General features: G+C 55.7%; 1 protein-coding gene across 1 annotated transcript; it reads right to left on the bottom strand.

Moving 5' to 3' along the window:
• Positions 1-4,831: 4,831 nt before the first annotated feature.
• On the bottom strand, positions 4,832-16,886 carry NPTX2 (neuronal pentraxin 2). Its single transcript, XM_047779535.1, has 5 exons — positions 16,276-16,886; positions 14,475-14,691; positions 9,318-9,562; positions 7,418-7,597; positions 4,832-6,295 (listed from the first exon to the last, which is right to left on the bottom strand). Exons 1-5 carry the CDS (start codon positions 16,699-16,701, stop codon positions 6,068-6,070), a joined length of 1,296 nt encoding a protein of 431 aa, XP_047635491.1. The 5' UTR covers positions 16,702-16,886; the 3' UTR covers positions 4,832-6,067.
• Positions 16,887-18,039: the final 1,153 nt, after the last annotated feature.

Genomic DNA, 18,039 nt, shown 5'->3' with positions numbered 1-18,039 from the left:
GGCCAGGGTTCGAACTTGCGTCCTCAAGGATGCTAGTCAGATTCATTTCTGCTGCGCTACAACGGGAACGCCAACAAACATTTCTTAAATGGAGTGGTTGGTACACAAATTTCATTTACGATTTTTTTTTAAAACAATGTGTATGCATTGCGCTTTATTGTGTGTATGGTATCTTAATGAGAAATCCGCTTCAGAGAAAATCAATGTGTTTTTTTCTTGCCAGATTTGGGAGTCTGGAGCCATGGTACAGATCTATGCTACTCCCTAGAGCACAGAAAACCAGAGTTTTGAGGAATTCCCCTTGTGGCTCAGCGGGGTAAGAACCAGACTAGCGTCCATGAGGATGTGGGTTCAATCTCTGGCCTCGTTCAGTGGGTTAAGGACCCAGCATTGCTGTGGGCTTCGGTGTAGGCCACAGACGCAGCTTGGATCCCATGCTGCTGTGGCTGTGGCATAGGCTGTTAGCTGCAGCTCCGATTTGACCCTTAGCCTGGGAACTTCCATACGCTGTGGGTGCGGCCCTAAGAAGAAAGCAAGCAAGCCAGCCAGGGTTTTGATGGCCTTTCTTTCTCAGGACATGGTCTCTGGTGTATGATGCTGACCGAGAAAGAGATGTCGATCTACCCACAAGGTTCAGTCTTTAGTGTTTTATTTCTGCTTGAACAGGGTTTTAAAATGTGCTCATGCATATTTGCACTGACAGCTACAGAGAGCAGGACTGCTTTGTAGAGAGAAGTCAAATCCCCCAGTAAATTTGCCTTGCGCTTCCTTGAGAAAACAGTGGGAAGCCAGCAGCCTGTCAAGGCCAAAGTCGCAGAACCAAACGCACACAGTCCCGGCCTTGACAAGCTGCCTTGTCAGATGGAAATGCCCAGGACCAATCAAATCGCTTCTATATGACTGCCCAACACCCACCCCAGGCAGAGCCGACTGGCAGCTCTTGGAGCCATCAAAGGTGAGGTCAATGGCTGGGTTTGTTCAGTTTAAGGCTGAATGCAGAGCAAGGGATCATTAAAGACACCCCTGGAAAATACCCATCCCCCAGCCTTGACCACCTCCCATCTTTCTGAGACCATTACTTGCTTGATGAGGTTAACTGTCTCTCCTCACAGACCGTGAGAGGGGGTGCACGTCCACTCTCCTGAATGCCTCTCGCAGGACCTGTACATGCATGTTGAATGAACCGGGTGTATGCGCGGATGTGGTTCTACCAGGGGGAAGCCTCTGGTCCGTGTGAGGACAAGCACATCTACGCGGGATGAAGAGGCTGGATAAACACACTGGGAGTACGTAGAGGGCAGGGACCCTGTTTTTCACCCCAATTTTTATCTTCAGCCCTGATTTCTCGAAAAATCCAACTGCCCACCAGACAGTGACCTTCGAGCGTGTTCTAGACATTTCAGAGTTACCGATAAAACAAAACCCTTGATTCCACCCACCCCTGCACTTGCTTTTTGCCCTCCTCCACCTCCCCACCTCAGTAAATGGTATCTGTCCTCTGCTCAAGGCCAAAACCTCCCTTTTTCTTTTCTTTTTCTTTTTCTTTTTTTTTTTTTAGAATGGAGATGTAATGTTTATGCCATAAAATGCACCCTTAATTTTAAAGCGTAAAACTTGGTGGTTTTTAGAATAGTCACCGACTTTGCCGCCATCACCACAATCAATTTGAAGGCATTTTTATCACCCTAGAAAGAAACTCCATGCCCACTAATCATCATTCCTCATTTCCCTCCAATACAACAGCTACCCCCAGTCCACGGCAACCAGCCATCTACTTTCTGTCTTTGTAGATTTGCTTATTCTGGACAGTTCACACAAATGGAATTGTATGCTTTATGGTCCTCTGTGACTGGCTTCTTTCACTTAGAAGAATGCTTTCCAGCCTTATCCATGTTATAGCATATATCAGTATTTTATTCCTTTTATTGAAATATTCTATTGTATGGATATACCACAAGCTGTTTATCCATTCATCAGTTGATAGACATTTGGCTGTTATGAATAACACTGCCAAGAAATTCTGTTCACCTTTTCTGTGAATGTATCTGTCAGTTCTCATGAGTATATACTTAGGGGTGGAATTGTTGGGTCATATGCTGACTCTACGTTAAACTTTTTTTTTTTTTTTGTCCATATCTGCAGGATGCAGAAGTTCCCAGGCCAGGGATCAAACCCTCACCACAGCAGTGACCCAAGATGCTGCAGGGACAACTCAGGATCTTTAACCTGCTGCATCGCAAAGGAATTCCAACAGCTAACAGTTTTTTTATTTGTTTGTTTGTTTGCCTTTCCTAGGGCCATTCTCTCTGCATATGGAGGTTCCCAGGCTAGGGGTCGAATCGGAGCTGTAGCCGCCAGCCTACACAAGAGTCACAGCAACGTGTGGGATCCGAGCCGTGCCTGCAACCCACACCACAGCCCACGGCAACGCCGGATCCTCAATGCACCGAGCAACGCCAGGGATCGAACCCGCAACCCCATGGTTCCTAGTCGGATTTGTCAACCACCAAGCCACAAAGGGAACTCCCAACTAACAGTTTTTAAACGTCACCTCCCTCTTCCTCTTGTGCTCCACATCAGGGCAAGTCATATGAAAGCCTAAATTATTTCTCCTTTGGTGCCTGAGGGCAGTCCAAACCACAGCGGGGAACCACCACACTCGCCCTAGCCCCAACCGCATCAAAAACCGAAGCCAGTCTTCCTGCTCTGCTCTTAAGCCATTTTTAGACCTGATCTCCTTGTAGCAAGCCTCCTCTTTTTTTTTTTTTTTTGTTTGTTTTCTTTTTTTAGGCCACACCTGCGTTCCCAGGCTAGGGGTCGAATCGAAGCTACAGCGAGGGGCCTACACCACAGCCATGGCAACTGCGGGATCCAAGCTGTGTCTGCGACCTACCCGACAGCTCACGGCAACGCCGGATCCCTGACCCACAGCTCGAGTCCAGGGATGGAACCTGCGTTCTCATGGATTCTAGTCGGATTCGTTTCCGCGGTGCCATGAAGGGAACGCCCCAGGAAGCCTCATAATAAACCTTTTATACCCTCTAGGCGGTGTGTGTGTGGTGTCATCAGACTCCACATCTGAACCAATTTTTTTTTTTTTCCTGCCGAATCCACGATAGCAACCTTAGCAATATTGGGTCACCTGATCTATGCCCATAGTATCTTCCTTTCTTTTTTCTTTTTTTTTTGAACATAGTTATCTTTCCATTTACCCAGATCTTCCTTCATTTCTTTCAACAGTGTCTTGCAGTTTCCAGGGTACGAATCTTTCATTGCCTTTGTTAACGTGTATTTGAACTGTTTGTGGCTGTAGCAAATAGAATTATTTTCTTGCTTTCATTTCAATTGCTCAGTGCTGATGTATCAAGACACAGTTGATTTTCATAAATTGACCTTACATCACGCATCCTCACTGCACTCAGCTATTAGCTGGCAGCGTGTTTCCGTGGCTTCCTGATGGTGTTATGTACAAGAGCCGGTCCCCTGCACATAAAGGTAGTTTTCCTTCTTTGTTACCCATCGCAATTCATTTTATTTCATTTTCTTGCCTAATTTCCTTGGCCAAAACCCCAAGCACCATGGTACATAGACGTGTTAGAGGTATTCTCGTATTATTCTTGGTCTTACAGCGAGAGAATTTTTCACTGTGAAGCATGCTGTCAGCTGTGGGTTCAAATCCCCAGTACAAAGGTTTGCTCTTGGAAGAGGCGGTGCCAGGGACCCAGGTAAGGCAATCTCAGTGCCCTGCGTGGGTATGAAATAAGGAAACTCTTTGGCACCTTTCGGGGGAGACCTGGGTGGCTGGTGCTTTTATCATGAAGGAGATTTGAAATCAACTGCTCTCCACCTGATCTCAGTGGATTCCAAAGCCCCCATGCAGGGAATCCAGCCTAATGACAAGCTCTACCCAACACGCGGGATTGGGTTTCTGCCAGTTCATAAGGCACACCATTGACAGGGGACTGCAGGCGTCTCAGTGACCCCCTGATGGTTTTGGTTTTAGAGGTCACGGCTTCCGTCGTAGTCTTCCGCATGGCCTTCCATCGTGCACGTCCATCAAGGGCAGCCAGACCACAGCGTTGTTTGGCCCCAAGATTGGACTCTGCTCTCTCAGAACAGAAGCTGAGACATTGCCACTTGGGACAGGGACAGGCTGAGTTGCACTCCGCAGCTACTGAAGGTACAAAAGCAGAAAGTGGTGGTGAGGGAGCCTCTGTACCGTTAGCGGAGATGATGGGGCAAATATCGACACACCTGCCAGGGCCGGGTGGACACACAGAGATGGCACTGGGAGGAAAACACTGGCACCTGGCCCCCTCAGAGCCCAAGGCCAGAAGGCGGGGGTGGACGGAAGGGCCTTCAGAGCCACAGGCTGGCTTGGCTCCCAGCTCTGCCCTTTGTCGGCTGTATGATCTCAAAGTCACGGGTTCATCATTCTACGTTCCCCTGTAAATTGGGATTAACCCTTTCAGGGGGTTGTGAAGAGGATTAAACGAGACGTGTGGCAGAGCACACACACACACACACAGTGGGTGCTGAACAAGTCATGCCCGGGGCCGGGCAGGGAGCTGAGGGTTCTCTAGCTAAGCTCGATTCCCAGGGGCAGGCTGGGGACAAAGAGGCAGGGCAGAGCCTGTGGGGCAGCCCCGGACCAAGCCTAGCGGTGAGGCGGGAAGGGCACAATCCATCACCACACCCTTTTCCGAGCATCCTCATTTCTCTGGGAGCTGCCCAGAGGGGCCAGGCCCAGGTGCACCAGAGAGGCCATCCCCCTGCCAGCTCCCGCCCTTCCTGCCCGCAGCCCCCGACAAGGAGAAAGCAGACACCAAGGCATGTTCCAGTGCACTTTAATCCAAGCTCCATCATCAGAAGAGCTCTGGTAGCATACGTGTTACGATGGGCATGTCAGCTTGGTCCTACACATGGGATTCCCACAGATTTGCACTTCCACCATGTATGAAAAATAAAATATATAATATTTATCTTTATAAATTTCCCCACTTGATCGCTTTATCTTTAAAATAAGTTACTACCTCTGTCCAATAAAATAAGCAGCCTGGAGTCACTACGCAGGTATCAGCCACATGACCTCCGTTTCCTGAAAAAGTTCTGGGGGAAATACTGGAGACGGGCAAAGGCTCATAGGAGCCAACACGAATTAAAACTAGCACGTTCTGCACAGTGGACGAGAAACATCCAGAACGGAAGCCTGCTCATGGCTGCTCTTTTCTGTTGGGGAAACCAAACAACAACAAAACCGATTCCCCAAACCGCATCGAATGGTGTGTGAAAGCTGCAACTGAACTTTTGGCACCAGTGGAGAAAAGACACCTTTTCAAAGCCATACTCAGCCATGATTCCGCCGAAGCATGGGTCAGAGGGAGAGGGGACAGAGCGGGAGGGGCAGCTGCCACGGCCCTTCTCCGTTCCGAGTTCCCGTGCACAGCCTCTTCTCTGGGTCGAGGATGCGCCTCCGCCTTGGAGGAGGCAGGGCACCCTGTGGGCCACCTGCCTGCGTTCCTCCGTAGGCTCAAGAGTCCCTAGGACGGGAAGTGTCACAGTATAAAGAACACCAAGAGAAGGGCCCTTGTGGGGTGGGGGTGGGGTTGCCACGTGCTCAGGTGACAGCGGGGCGTACTCAACACACAAGGGACACGGTCACTCCAGCGGGAAGGATGCACAGCCTTTCAAGGGGACGGACGCACACAAGACACCAAGGATCCAAGAGGGCAGGCAGGGCTGCGGCGCGCGAGCATTTACAGGGGTTGCGAACCGGGCCTTAAGGACAGCAGTCCCCCCCTCCCTGCCCCCCGACAGCAGAGGTCCGAAACCTGCCCACCTGCGGCTCAGGGCTTCTCCGCGCTGCAAACCAACCCAATCTTGGTTGGGAACAAATAAGCTGGTGACACATGCTGCCACAGAGCCTCAGTCTCAGAGACGCCCTGGGAAGGGGCTTTGGGGCTCCCCCACCGCCCAGTGTGGCAGGAGGTTTAGACAGTTCCCCTTTGGGGGGGGGGGGGAAGGGGGACGGCCCGCCCTTCCGCCTCCTGGACAGAGGTGACGGCGGCTACAAGTCGAGGAGACGCTCCTCGCAGGTCTCCACGGGCCACTTGGAAGCCCCGCCGAACACGTCCACGTTGTTGTCCACCCAGGGGATGATGTTACCGGCCATGTTCGTGGAGCAGTTGGCGATGCCGATGATCTCCTGGGCGCGAAGCACGCGGTCCCAGATGTTGAACTGGCTGAGCTCCCCCACAAAGGCCTGCGTGGCATCGAACCTGCCCCCCACCGTGTCCTGCGGAAGGGAACAGACGGCGTGGGGCAGGCGCAACGCAGGCGCGTGACCGGCTTCAGGGGAGGACAGGGTACCCGCTCGGGAGGGAGGTGGACCCAGGGGCACGGTCCTGACTCCCCCCCCCCCCCGATCACGGATGCCACACCGGGCCTGGCACAAGGCTGTCTCAAACCACCCCCTGCGTTACGGAGGGGACACTGGGCAGAGGATTCTCATCCGAGGCCTGGAAGCCAGGACTGAGCCTCGGGCGCTGACTCCCAGCCCCTCCCCGGGGGGAAGTAATGGGAAGGTGAGGTGGAGAGAAGGCCAAGGGCCCCCACCCAAGGCCCCCCCCAACAGCCTGGAGTCTATTCCATCTGGCAGCCTCAGACACAGACTGAAGCAGGAACTCCCATCTGCCCACGAGCAGACAGCTGAGACGTCCTCTCTCCCAGGTGGCTGATCTTGGCTGATGTGTTTTTTGTTTCTTGGGTTTTTTTTTTTGCTTTTTTTGCTTTTTAGGGCCGCACCTGGGGCACATGAAAGTTCCCAGGCTGGGAGTCAAATTGGAGCTACAGCTGCTGGCCTACACCAGAGCCACAGCAATGCGGGGATCTGAGCCGCATCTGCGACCCGCACCACAGCTCACGGCAACGCAGGTGGCTGATTCCTGAGGGCAGCCTCTGAGGTCTTGTCCCATCTTGCCCACAGGCTTTGCTCCCCGAGTGCCCTTCGTGGGAATCAGGGGTGCGACCTGAGCTGGCAGCTCCTGGAAGATGCCAACACCAGCCAGTGCCCGGCATCCTGAGTCATTACTGTGGCCAGCAGAGGCCAAACATCCGGAGAGATGGCCCGGGATTTGCTACCTGACCCTGTGACTCCAGGGATATCCCTGCTCACCTGTGTCAGACAGGCTCCGCTCTAGGATTTTTCCAAACCCACCACGCCAACCTGGTCCCTGCCAGGGAGTGCAGGACATGGCCCCAGCTCCGCCCTCATGCGGCAGCAGCCAGGACCAGCAGGCAGGCAACTGGACAGGGCCTGGGGGGACAGCCTGCAGGCCGGACCTCGTGCCTCCTGGATGACCAGCCTCTGCTCCTGACACCCCAGGAGGGCACCCATCTTGCACCTGCCTGCACCCACCTGCTCCTGCCCGAGGATCAGCACGCCCCCTGGCTTGATGGGGTGCCACGGGGCTAGGTTCTCCCCGGTGCCCAGCTTCTCCCCATCCTGGAAGGCCTCCCACATGCCGTCCCGCGTCGTCCAGGTGACACAGATGTGGTGCCACTTGCCATCACTGACAAATAGGGGCAGCTGTGCAACCTGTGGGTGACAGTGGGCAGGTGAAGGCCTCCCTGGGGTTCCCAGAAGTCTGACCTGGGGGGACCAGAGGCCTGGGGCCCACTGCCATTTCCATCATGGGGGGCTCTCTTGACCTTCCCTTCTGCTCTGAGCTCAGTCCTACCCAGCCCTCCAGACCCTTGAGCTGGAGAACCCTGTATGTCCCAGCCTCTTAAGAGGCTTTCAACTGGGCACGCTCAGCCCCCGGCTTGGTTGAGGGTCCAGGACACTGTACAGACCAAGCAGGTGTGACGGAGAGCCCCCCACACCCCCACGCTCGTCCTCAACGCTCCTGACCAGAGGACCCGAAAGGAAGTCAGGGCTTCCCGGGGCCAGCTTCTTTGGAAAATAGACCAGGCATCTACACTCCGCTGGCAAGGTCCCAGCTGCCATGGTGGCACGCGGGGATCTGCACGTGTGCATGTCCTCCCGCACAGAGCACCTGCCATTGTGCGTGAGTGGAGGGGGGCGCACAGAACTGGGGGAGGCCCTTTCTGACCCCCACCATCTCCCGGCAGCCCTGTGAGTGCTCCACAGACCAGCTCGCCTGCGGAAGCATCGTGTTGTCACTGCTGTGTCCTAGCAACCTGGAGCTTCCTCCCAGGAATTGGCTGTTTACACGACATCTAAACCGAGAGGAAAACAAGGCTCTCGGCCCGGCCTCATCCAAGGGCGTTATTTAGAACCATTCTTCCCCAGCTCAGGACGTGGTCACTGCTGGAAGGAGCCCAGCAGGTGGATTCCACAGTATTTCCCACTTAAACAAACTCCAGCCAGGGCGGTTTGGTAAAGACAGACAGGAAGGGGGGCCGTGTCCAGTGAGTGCTGCCAGGGCTCCGGCCGCCAGGGGGTGGCTGGTGAGCCATTCAATGCTCAGCTCCACAAGGAGGATGCAAGGACGCATTCTGGGTGACGTGGAGCTGACTTCAGTTTAAGTGAGGCGGCGGGAGGGCCCCACAGATGCCCAGGGGTGATCTTTGAAGGAGGCCACGCTCCTGGAGGTCGAAATAAGCCAGTCTATCCAAAAGGGACATTTCCTCTGGTGAAGACAGAACTGTAGGAACAGGGACTAGATTGATGGTTGTCACGGGCTGGGGCAGGGGCAGGAGGTGACCCCACGGGGGACTGTAGAAATTTGGGGCGATGATGACACTGCTTTATATCTTAACTGTGGTGGTTACACAACTGTATGCATTTGTCAAAACTGGTCAGACTGCACACCAAAAAGTGTACATTTTACTGTATGTAAATCTATTTCAATAAGCCCTCCAAAGAGATATGCTTGGGAGAAATATCACACACTCACAGACACACACACACACACGCACACGCACACGCACACACACACACACAAACACACACGTACCTACCCTCCCCTGATCAGTGCAGCCCCAGGGAACAGCCCTCACTGACTGGCTAAGAGTCAGGGACAATTCAGGCTGGGGGCACACAGAGACCCCAACTCCTTCTGCTCCTTCGGTGGCCTCTGTGCCTGGACCCTCTGCTGCTTCTCAGCTGGACTCACCACTTTGACCTCCACAAATGGCCCTGGCCCGCCCCCTGCCCCCTACCTGCCCAGTCACCTGCCCAGGGTGGGACTGAATCCACCAAACCATCTCCGGCTGGAGGAGGATGGCCCCGTGGCCAGACAGGGGACTCCCTGCAGCATCCTGACCTTGGTGGCCGTCCTGGCAGGCCTCACCTTGTCGTTGATGAGCAGCTCAATGGGGTTGTTGCCCCACTCTATCAGCACGATCTCGTTGGCCTGCCCGGGCACCGCGTAGGAGAATGGGGTGCCGATGCCCGGCGAGGCGCTGGACCGCAGCCACAGGCAGATGGTGAAGGCGTACAGCTCGGGCAGCGTCTTCTTGATCTTGCCGTACAGGTAGTTCGTGCGGAGGGGGAGGGACACTTTGAAAGCATCAGGTGACTTGAAGGCACTGTTGCCTGGGGGGAAAGAGGGACCCATGGCACGGGAGCCCACCTCCCCTCTGCGACCAGCGCCACCCAGGGCAGCAGCTCACCTGGACTCACCCCACCCCCGTCCAAACGTGCTGAAACTCCCGTGGGAAACAGAGGTCTGCTTGTTCTTGGAAGCCGGGGGAAGAGGGACGGCTAAGACTTAATTTTCTGGTTAAATTCAGCCAGAAAATCCTTCCTCAACCAAGTCCTGTTGCCTCAGCTGTTACCTTGGACTCTCAGCCCCTTCAGTGACACTGGGCCGGGGGCCTGCTGGACTGGGGCTTGGAGGCATGAAGCCTTATGCCTGTCATTTGTCCAGCCAGTAAATGCATGTCACTTCTTCCCCTGAAGAATCACGATGGCCGAGGTGGAGTCAGGAGTCCGTGACTCAACAGAGCCACTTAACTCAGAAGTGGCTTGTGGACTAAATCCCTGATGCGAACTGCTTTGCTCATGATGTGCCCTTTCCTTCTCAAGAGAAGATGGAACTTATGGACAACTTCCTGCAGTTTGGAACCAGTGGGAGACAGCAATGCAGCAGGGTCCCTCCCGACTGGCCAGAGCCTTGACCCCCTGGGATCAGCCCAGGCTGTTGAGAAGCCCCAGGCTGTCCCCATGTCAATGGTACTTTCCAAGCCTTTCAAAAACAATTGATACTCTTAAATAGGTCAAAGCAATTTTCAATACAGTTTTGACGTGAGCTCAAAAGTAACAACAGAAACAAACAGACAGAAGACAAGCCCCTGTTTGGTTATCACAACTCCCAGGGTTTGCAGGGGACGCTGAGCTGTCATGGCAAAAGCGTCTCTCTCACGTGGGGACCAGACAGTTCTGGGGAAGGAACCCACATGCCCTTTACTCATCCAATAAGCATTTCTTTTTTTTTGTCTTTTTTTTTGTTGTTGTTGTTGTTGTTGCCATTTCTTGGGCCGCTCCCGCAGCATATGGAGGTTCCCAGGCCAGGGGTTGAATCGGAGCTGTAGCCACCGGCCTACGTCAGAGCCACAGCAACGCGGGATCCGAGCCGCATCTGCAACCTACACCACAGCTCACGGCAACGCCGGATCGTTAACCCACTGAGCAAGGGCAGGGACCGAACCCGCAACCTCATGGTTCCTAGTCGGATTTGTTAACCACTGCTCCACGACGGGAACTCCCCAAAAAGCATTTCTTAAGAAACCACGAGGGGCCGATGGTCCCCGTCGCCATCAAAGACAGGCAGGCTCTCCCCACCCAGAACCAAACTGCCTATGTCTCTAGTGGACTAAATCTGTCCCTTCCATGCCCCCTGTAGAAAAGAGGTTAGAATGGATGAAATTTTCTCCATCACGACCCCTGTGCTCATTTTCTGCCACGCAAGTAGCGCGTGCCATGATTCACAGCAACCCACGGACCTTCCGCAAAGGAAAGCAGCAGGGCCCAGGTCGCCGTCCAGTCTCCCTGCAACGGGCAGAGTAGACGTACCAGCATCTGGGTTTCACAGGTATATTTACTCCTATCTCCCAGCTCTGTGGTCTTGCCCGATCCATCCTGATGTCCCAAGGCTGTGGTGCACCAGGTGAGGCCTGGGAAGACCAAGTCGCCTGGGGAGGCCAAGGGCGGAGCCAGGCCAGGAGTTAGTTAGGCTGAGATAGCCCCCCCCCCCCCCACACCATGAGGCCGAAGCAAAGCAGAAAGGGAGAACCAGAAAGCCCCATTCTGCAGGTTGCACAGTGGAGGCACCGGGGCTCAGAGGAGTGCGGCAACTGAGCCCAGGTCACACCGCCAGTGAATGACAGAGCAGGAATGGAAGTCCCTCTTTCCACTACCGGCAGCTGCCAGTGTTTAATCTGCAAATGCCCGTGTTTTCATGCGACATGATTAGTTTAAAAGGAGAAATGGCTTCTCTCCTTGCAGGTGGGCAGGCTTGCTGATTTAATAAGGCTTGGTGTCAGTAACATCGTTAACCCGGTGACAACAGCTAAGTTTCATCAGATCTGGGAGAGCCGCGGGGCGGGCGGGGGTGGCTAAGGGGGGGTGGGCATACCCTGAATGCCAGTATCCTTTGTTTATATAAAACAGCTTGGAGATACAGAGGAAACTTTGTTAAAACCAATTAAGGAATTAAAAGGCTTGACCAATAAATCAAGGACTGCGGGTGGCAGACAAGCTAAGGAGGAGGGCGGCCTGGAGCCAAAGAGACAAGGATTTCAAAGTTTCTTTCAACTTTCTGAGCTTGGCTCTGCCTGGCTGGCAGGCCTGGAGTCTGGAGTCCCCCAACTCCAGATGAGTAGGTCTTGCAATAAAGAAAAAAAAGCACCCCTGGGACCTGGAGGACAGGTGCATCCACATGCAGGGTTGGAGGCTCACCAGTGGGCTGGAGGAGCCACCTGCCCAGCACGGCTGGACCCCCACATGCTGCTCCAGGCTGCAGCCGCCATGACTCTGGTTCTTGGGGGTCACCACTAACCTCAACTCAGGCTCTGCAATCTGCAGCCCACGTGAATGCAGGCATCCCTGACTCTGACTCAGGCCCTAATCTAACTAAATCCTATCTCACTGGGTTGCTGCAGGTGCTAAAGAAGATACAGAGGTAGAACTTACAGCTCAGTGTCTGGAGCAGAACAGGCACTTAAGGGGCAGGGGTTGACACCCCCAGAGGCCAGAGTCCCCTAAGGCCCCCAGTTGCATGTGGTTGAGGTCCCTCTTCTCTGGGCTCAGCAGGATGCTTCTACGGAATACAGTGTATTTTCCACTCGGTACATCGCGGGCTGGACGTTTACACAGCCCTTCATGCTTGTCGCATACAGAACAGGCATAAACCCAGAACGGTCCAGAAGACAAGTCAGTCTGTAAATGACCACGTTCCTCGAAGACCCATCCCAGGGCTGGGTGGGGCACCCAGGATTCTAGCGTTCTCATGGTGGGGGTCAAACGGCAGCAGATGGCAAAAGCTGAGCTGCTGCTCAGTGCCAGAGCCTGTGGGCCCTGCAAGAATGGCCAGCCAGGGGCCTTGACCTTGTGGAGTCCAGCTCTGGGTCAGATACGGACCTGCCCTTCGTGCCGGGCAAGCTCTGAGAAGAGCATGGGGGCAGGAATCAGACTGGCTGGGTGAGGCCTGACTGCTGCTTTCTGGCTGTGAACGGATGGCTAAAGATGGGAGGGAGAGTCACAGAGTGGCAGCTCCGGGAGGCCAAAGCCATGACGAAGGACCTTAGAGGAAGCCTAGTGAAACTCACAACCAGCCTGGAGTCACTGAACAAAATGGGGAGGGGCAGGACTGCGTGACTGCGGCTCAGCAGCCAGTGGCCCAGGCCCCACCTCGGTCCCCTCTCCCCGAATGACATGTCTGGCTGAGAACCTCAGGGCACTACTCTGGTGTGTGAAATGGGTATAACACGAGTACTGTGTCCATGCTCTAAGCTGGCAGATTTCTATTAACCCGTTTCTGTGAACCCACCTCCTCATAGCAACTCAGCCGCTGTGCCAAGCGAGGTATAGCAGCCATGGAGGTCTCTGGTAAAGCCCTCCCCTATTCTATAGCCACCTGCCTTCAAGCTACTGAGTAAGTGCAGAGTCCCTGCTCCCTCGACCTGCAGGTGCCAGGTTCCACGGGGGTGAAGGCCACCCTCCCCTGGCCCTTCCTCTCCTCCTGTCCTGTGACAAAGGCTTAAGCTATAGCTGCTCTGCCTTCGGGGAAGGCTCTTGAGACCTGAGGAGCTTCCTGAGGTCACCTGGCAATGGAGGTGAGGCAGAAAGGACTTTTTTTTTTTTTTTCTTTTTGATACTGAAGAATCCAAGTGTAATAATAAGGATAGATTTTCTGGAGGAAGAGAACAGGAAAGGGATGAAGAAGACCGTGATGCGGCCATAAAAGCAAATGAATAAAAAGGAACAGAAACACTATCCCCTTGGGTGACTCCATCTGGCCCTGCTGAGCCGCCGTGCCGACAGCACTGGAAGAGAGAGTGGACATTCTGCTAGTGGACATTCACTTACCGATTCATAAAACCGAGTCATGAGAAATCACCTTTGTCAGGTTAGCGCATCTGAAAAGATTATAATCCTGCACTCACTACCAGCAGGCCTTGAATGCCGTACGCGGTACGGTGCCTCTGAACCGTCTAGGGCCCTAGATCCAGAGCAACTTACCCAAGAGAATGTGAGCCGAGGAGAGAGACTCTCAGAAACTGCTGCGGTGTCTAGATCAGAGGGACTGGGAGGCCCTCGTGGCAGGAGGTTTCAGAGATCGGGGGCTTTGTCCAAGCTGACCCCGAGGGTGCTGGCTCTCCCATGGACAATGCCCGTGGGGCTGGGGGCGGGGCTCTTTCTGGAGATGGCTCTTGTCTGTCACCCTTACTGTTTGCTCAGACAGCAAGGGACTGTCTCCACGTAGTGGCAGCAATCACTGCTGACATCTGGGGCTGAGCACGGGGGCCCCAAACCAGGCAACTCTCAGCAGCCTGCAGCCCCCTCTGTCTCTGAGGTTCTGACAAAGGCCAGGTGGGGAGAAAGCTGGGGCGCTGACTCTGTGCACCACGAATGACTCCGGTTGGAAAAGCCACACTTGCTGTGAGAAGTGAGAGGCAGAAGGGAGAGGGGGACCGCACTTGGGTGGTGAGGAGGTGGGTGGTTTTTCGCATCTAAGACTGTAGGGCTGGGCGGACAGAAGAGCAGCTCAGAGCCAAGCAAACGCGGGAGCAGAGCTGCTGCCAGAGTCAGCAGGCAGGGAGCTGGGACCGACCGCTCCCCCAGGGGCACAAGTGGCCTCATCTGTCAAAGGGAAATTGCTGGCGGCTCTCTGCCAGCGCCCCCTTGCCGGGAGCCCCCGTTTCCCTTCCAGGGCGGCAAGACCCTGGGAGGGGCCGGATGGACGTCAGCCAGGGGGCGACAGAGACACCAGCGGCGGAGCCCTCACCTCTCTCCAGCTCTGTCACTCTCTGCAGCAGGGCGTTCAGGGCGCTCTCAGTCTTCTGCCGGTGAGCCGAGGTCTCGTTGTGGAGCAGGGACTTCTCGTCCTCCAGCTCGGCCACCTTGCGCAGCAGCTGCCTCTCCAGCTCCCCCAGCCGCCGCTGGAGCACCTCCCGAAAGTCGCCGGGCAGCGCCGCCGTGGACACGTTCACTCGGAGCTGGTGCTTTGGGTGGCGGAGGCGGGGACACAAGAGGGAGAAGTATCAAGGCCAGTTAAAAAGACATTGTGAAATGCAGCTCTGATGGTCCCACCGCACCGGGAGTATGAAATTCTGCCAACGGCAGTAAGGGAGCATTTCACTGATGCTTTTTTTTTTTTTTTTTGTATGGAAAGGATTCCAAAGATACAAGAATTACTTTGCTGCAATATTTGAAACTTGGGACTCTCATTTCCCCTCTCAGGAAGCTGTTTTCCTCCTCTTACTAAAAAGTCAAATTTTAACCAATATCTGTCATTCTCAAGTAAAGACCAAAACACATGTAGAATTACAAAAAAAAAAAAAATTAATTAAATGGTCCTCAAAGCTGATGAGCTTTCAAGGAGAAATGAAAACAGTCCCCCAGTCCCACTAGGGCACAAAGGGGCATGACTATGGTCACCGGAAAATGAGAACTCTAAAACACAACTATTCTGCATTTTAGGAATCTTCGCTTTTAATGGTGTTTCTAAAGCCTCACTTCCTTTTTTTTTTTTTTTTCTCCTCTACCATTTTGCTGGCTCTGGAGGCAGCCTGCCACTGCCTAGCCACAAATCCTTGGCAAGCTATTTACCCTTCTCTCTAAGTGTTCCAAATTGCAAAATACAGATTAAAGGATCTGCCTCCCAAGATTGTTGCGCGAGTTAAAATTAGATAATATGCCTGGTGCATATTTAGTGTTCCAGAAATGTTAGCTGTTATTAATCATAATGAATCGAGGGATATACAGATCCTGGAAATACTGTATTTAGCCATCATGCCACAGGAAACGCTCAAACGCTGCAATAATTACCACCTGTAATTGAAACCTAGTTTTGCTCAGAAGTATTTTGGTCACCGTGTCTAGTAGAAACATCCACACTTCTTAAACAGGTCAGAAAGTAGAGATGGATATTAAATGAGGATTTCTCTCTCCAAGTTCCAAACTGCATAAGCGTCCCAAGAGAGAGGGAATAAGGTCCCTTCCCCCAAAGCAATTGAGAAGGGCACCTTAGATCCGCTCAAATCGCCGCGGACAGTGTCTTTGAAGTTAACCGCGTTTCCTCCGGGGCGCGTCTGCGGGGGCCGGGGACCCGCCCGCTCTGGCCTCCCGCAGAGACCCTCTGGCCTCCGCCAGCTCGGGTCCGGCCCAACCTGATTTATAAAAGGAAACATCGGACGCCCTGGGCTGCCGACCTCACGCGGCAGCCTGGCGTCACCCGACACAAGCTCCAGGAGTGCGTCCGGCTAGGGGAGACTCGAGATTTGCAAAGAGATTGAAAGCCATCCCCGCTGCCCGCCCGGACCTCGGGAAACGACTGGCCCCGCCGCTGGCAGTCCAGGCGCCCCGGGGTATTTAACCCTTTCCTTCCCAGCAAGGGGATGGGAAGGAGGGATGACAGCCACTCAAGTAAGTTCCAGTGCAGAACCGAGAACGCCCCTGACCCCAAGCCCAGGTCGCTCTGCGTCTAAGAGCTTCCAGGAGGCAGTGTCCCGAACAGCCTGGCGGGCAAGGCCAAGAGCCCCTCTGGGCCTCGGGGGCGTCCCCCCAAGGCTCCCGCGTCCCGCTACCTCGAGGTTCTCCAGACGGTCCTTGAGGGTCTGCAGAGAGCGGCTGAGCTGCTCCACGACGTGGCCGGGGTCCCGCGGCAGATCGCCCATGGTGTCCTTGCCCGAGGCCGCCCGGCCTGGTGCCTTGCCCCCCGCCAGACCCTCGCAGCGCGCCAGCTTAGCAGTGAGCTCGCTGATGGCCTCGCGCTGGGCGCCCAGCGTCTCCTTCTGCTGTACGACGGTCTCACGCAGCTGTAGCACCGCCGCCCGCAGCTCCTCCTCGGGGCTCAGGGCGCCGCCCTGCATGGGCATCGCTGCCAGCGGGCAGCCGGCTCGCGCCGCCTCTGGGGGCAACGCCGTGCACACGAAGCGGTTGCCCGGCGCCGGGCCGTCCTGGGCCCCGGCGGCCACAGCGAGCGCCACACCGGCAGTCAGCAGCGCCAGCATCCCGACACTGCCGCGCTCACTCCAGCATCCGCTGGCTGGCGAGCCGGCGCCGTCGGGGCGAACGGCGTGGGCACCTGCGCGGAGGGCTGCGGCCGAGTGCGCCGCTCGAGGGCAGCGTGAGCGCAGGAGCCCACCGAGCAGTCCGCTGTCCCACAGCCCGAACGCTCTGCCTGGCTCCGCACTCTGGCCGGCCCGGCCCGCGCGCCCTTTCTTAAGCTCGGGGGGGGGGCGGGGGCTGGCGCGTGGGGCGCGGTGTCGCGAGATCTGATTGGCCCGGCCGGGCGCGCGTCACGTAGGGGGCGGGGCGGGGGCGCCTTCTGGCGTCGCTGCTGCCTGACTGGCGGGCGGGCGCGTGGGCCGGAGCCGGGGGTGAGAGCGCGGGGGCCCGGGTGAAGAGAGGGCTGAGGTAGAAAAAAAGGCCCTGAGTGCCTTCAGGGGGCCCTGTCCGGGCGCCCCGAGGACGGGGACGTCGCAGGCGGAGGAGAAGGCAAGAGCCCCCTGGTGCCCTGCCGCCCCCGGGGCGGCTGCTGGGCTGCAGGCGCGGCGCCAGGCCTTGGTGCTTGGTCGCCGCAGCCCCGGGGCGGGGGCGGCCCCCATTTCACAAAGTGAGGAAAGTGAGGAGGCGCCCCTGGCGGGACTCGAACCGAGAGCTGCCGTCGCCACCCACCCGCAGCCAGCGCGGGCCGCCTCTGCCGGGCCGCGGCCATCTCATCCGGAAGGCGGGAGGGAGATGCACGACGGCCGCCTCCGGGACCCCCTCCGCGGCCACGTACCTGTCCCCGTCTCGGAAAGAATTCTCAGATCTGCGGGGACCAGACGCGGGCGCCAGCGCCGACGGCGAGGAGGTGACGCTCGCGCACCTCGCGCCCCGTTGCCTCCAACTAGGGGCGTGGAGTGGGCCGGGGTCACGAGGCCACTCGCAGAGCTCTCCCGCGCGGGTCCGGCGACAGCCCGCGGGACGGTGACCTGATTCAGCAGGGCCTGGGCTTGACAGGCCTTGATCCAACCACAGTCACCGCGATGGTGCCACGTAGTGAAACAGTGCCCCACCCTCGTAGATGGCGTGCCCACGGGGTCCAGTTTCCCCATTAGAGACCGCTGTCCTCAGATCCGTGGAGAGGACAGATACGCACAGAAACCCCCAAAGGCAGAAGCAAAGTTGTTTCAGAATCTGGTGTGTGGTTTACAAAGAAGTTCAGAGAGCTACAGACGGAGCCGGTTTCCTGCACATTATAAATGGAAATCTTTATTTTTTCCCCTCTATTTTCAAAAAATCCTGTGGCAAGGTCATTAATCATATTATCCATTATACCAGAAACAAATGGATTTGTCACTTCT

Source organism: Phacochoerus africanus, chromosome 5, assembly GCF_016906955.1.
Source record: "Phacochoerus africanus isolate WHEZ1 chromosome 5, ROS_Pafr_v1, whole genome shotgun sequence".
NCBI classification, from domain to species: Eukaryota; Metazoa; Chordata; class Mammalia; order Artiodactyla; family Suidae; genus Phacochoerus; species Phacochoerus africanus.
This window is presented reverse-complemented; position numbering and strand designations above follow the sequence as displayed.

Coding starts and splice junctions, on each gene's coding strand:
- NPTX2 (XM_047779535.1), bottom strand. CDS start 16,701: ATGCTGGCGCTGCTGACTGCCGGTGTGGCGCTCGCTGTGGCCGCCGGG. Junction 9,563..14,474: donor AGTGACAGAGCTGGAGAGAG/GTGAGGGCTCCG, acceptor CTTTCCCCCCAG/GCAACAGTGCCTTCAAGTCA. Junction 6,296..7,417: donor TGATCCTCGGGCAGGAGCAG/GTGGGTGCAGGC, acceptor TCCCTTCCGCAG/GACACGGTGGGGGGCAGGTT.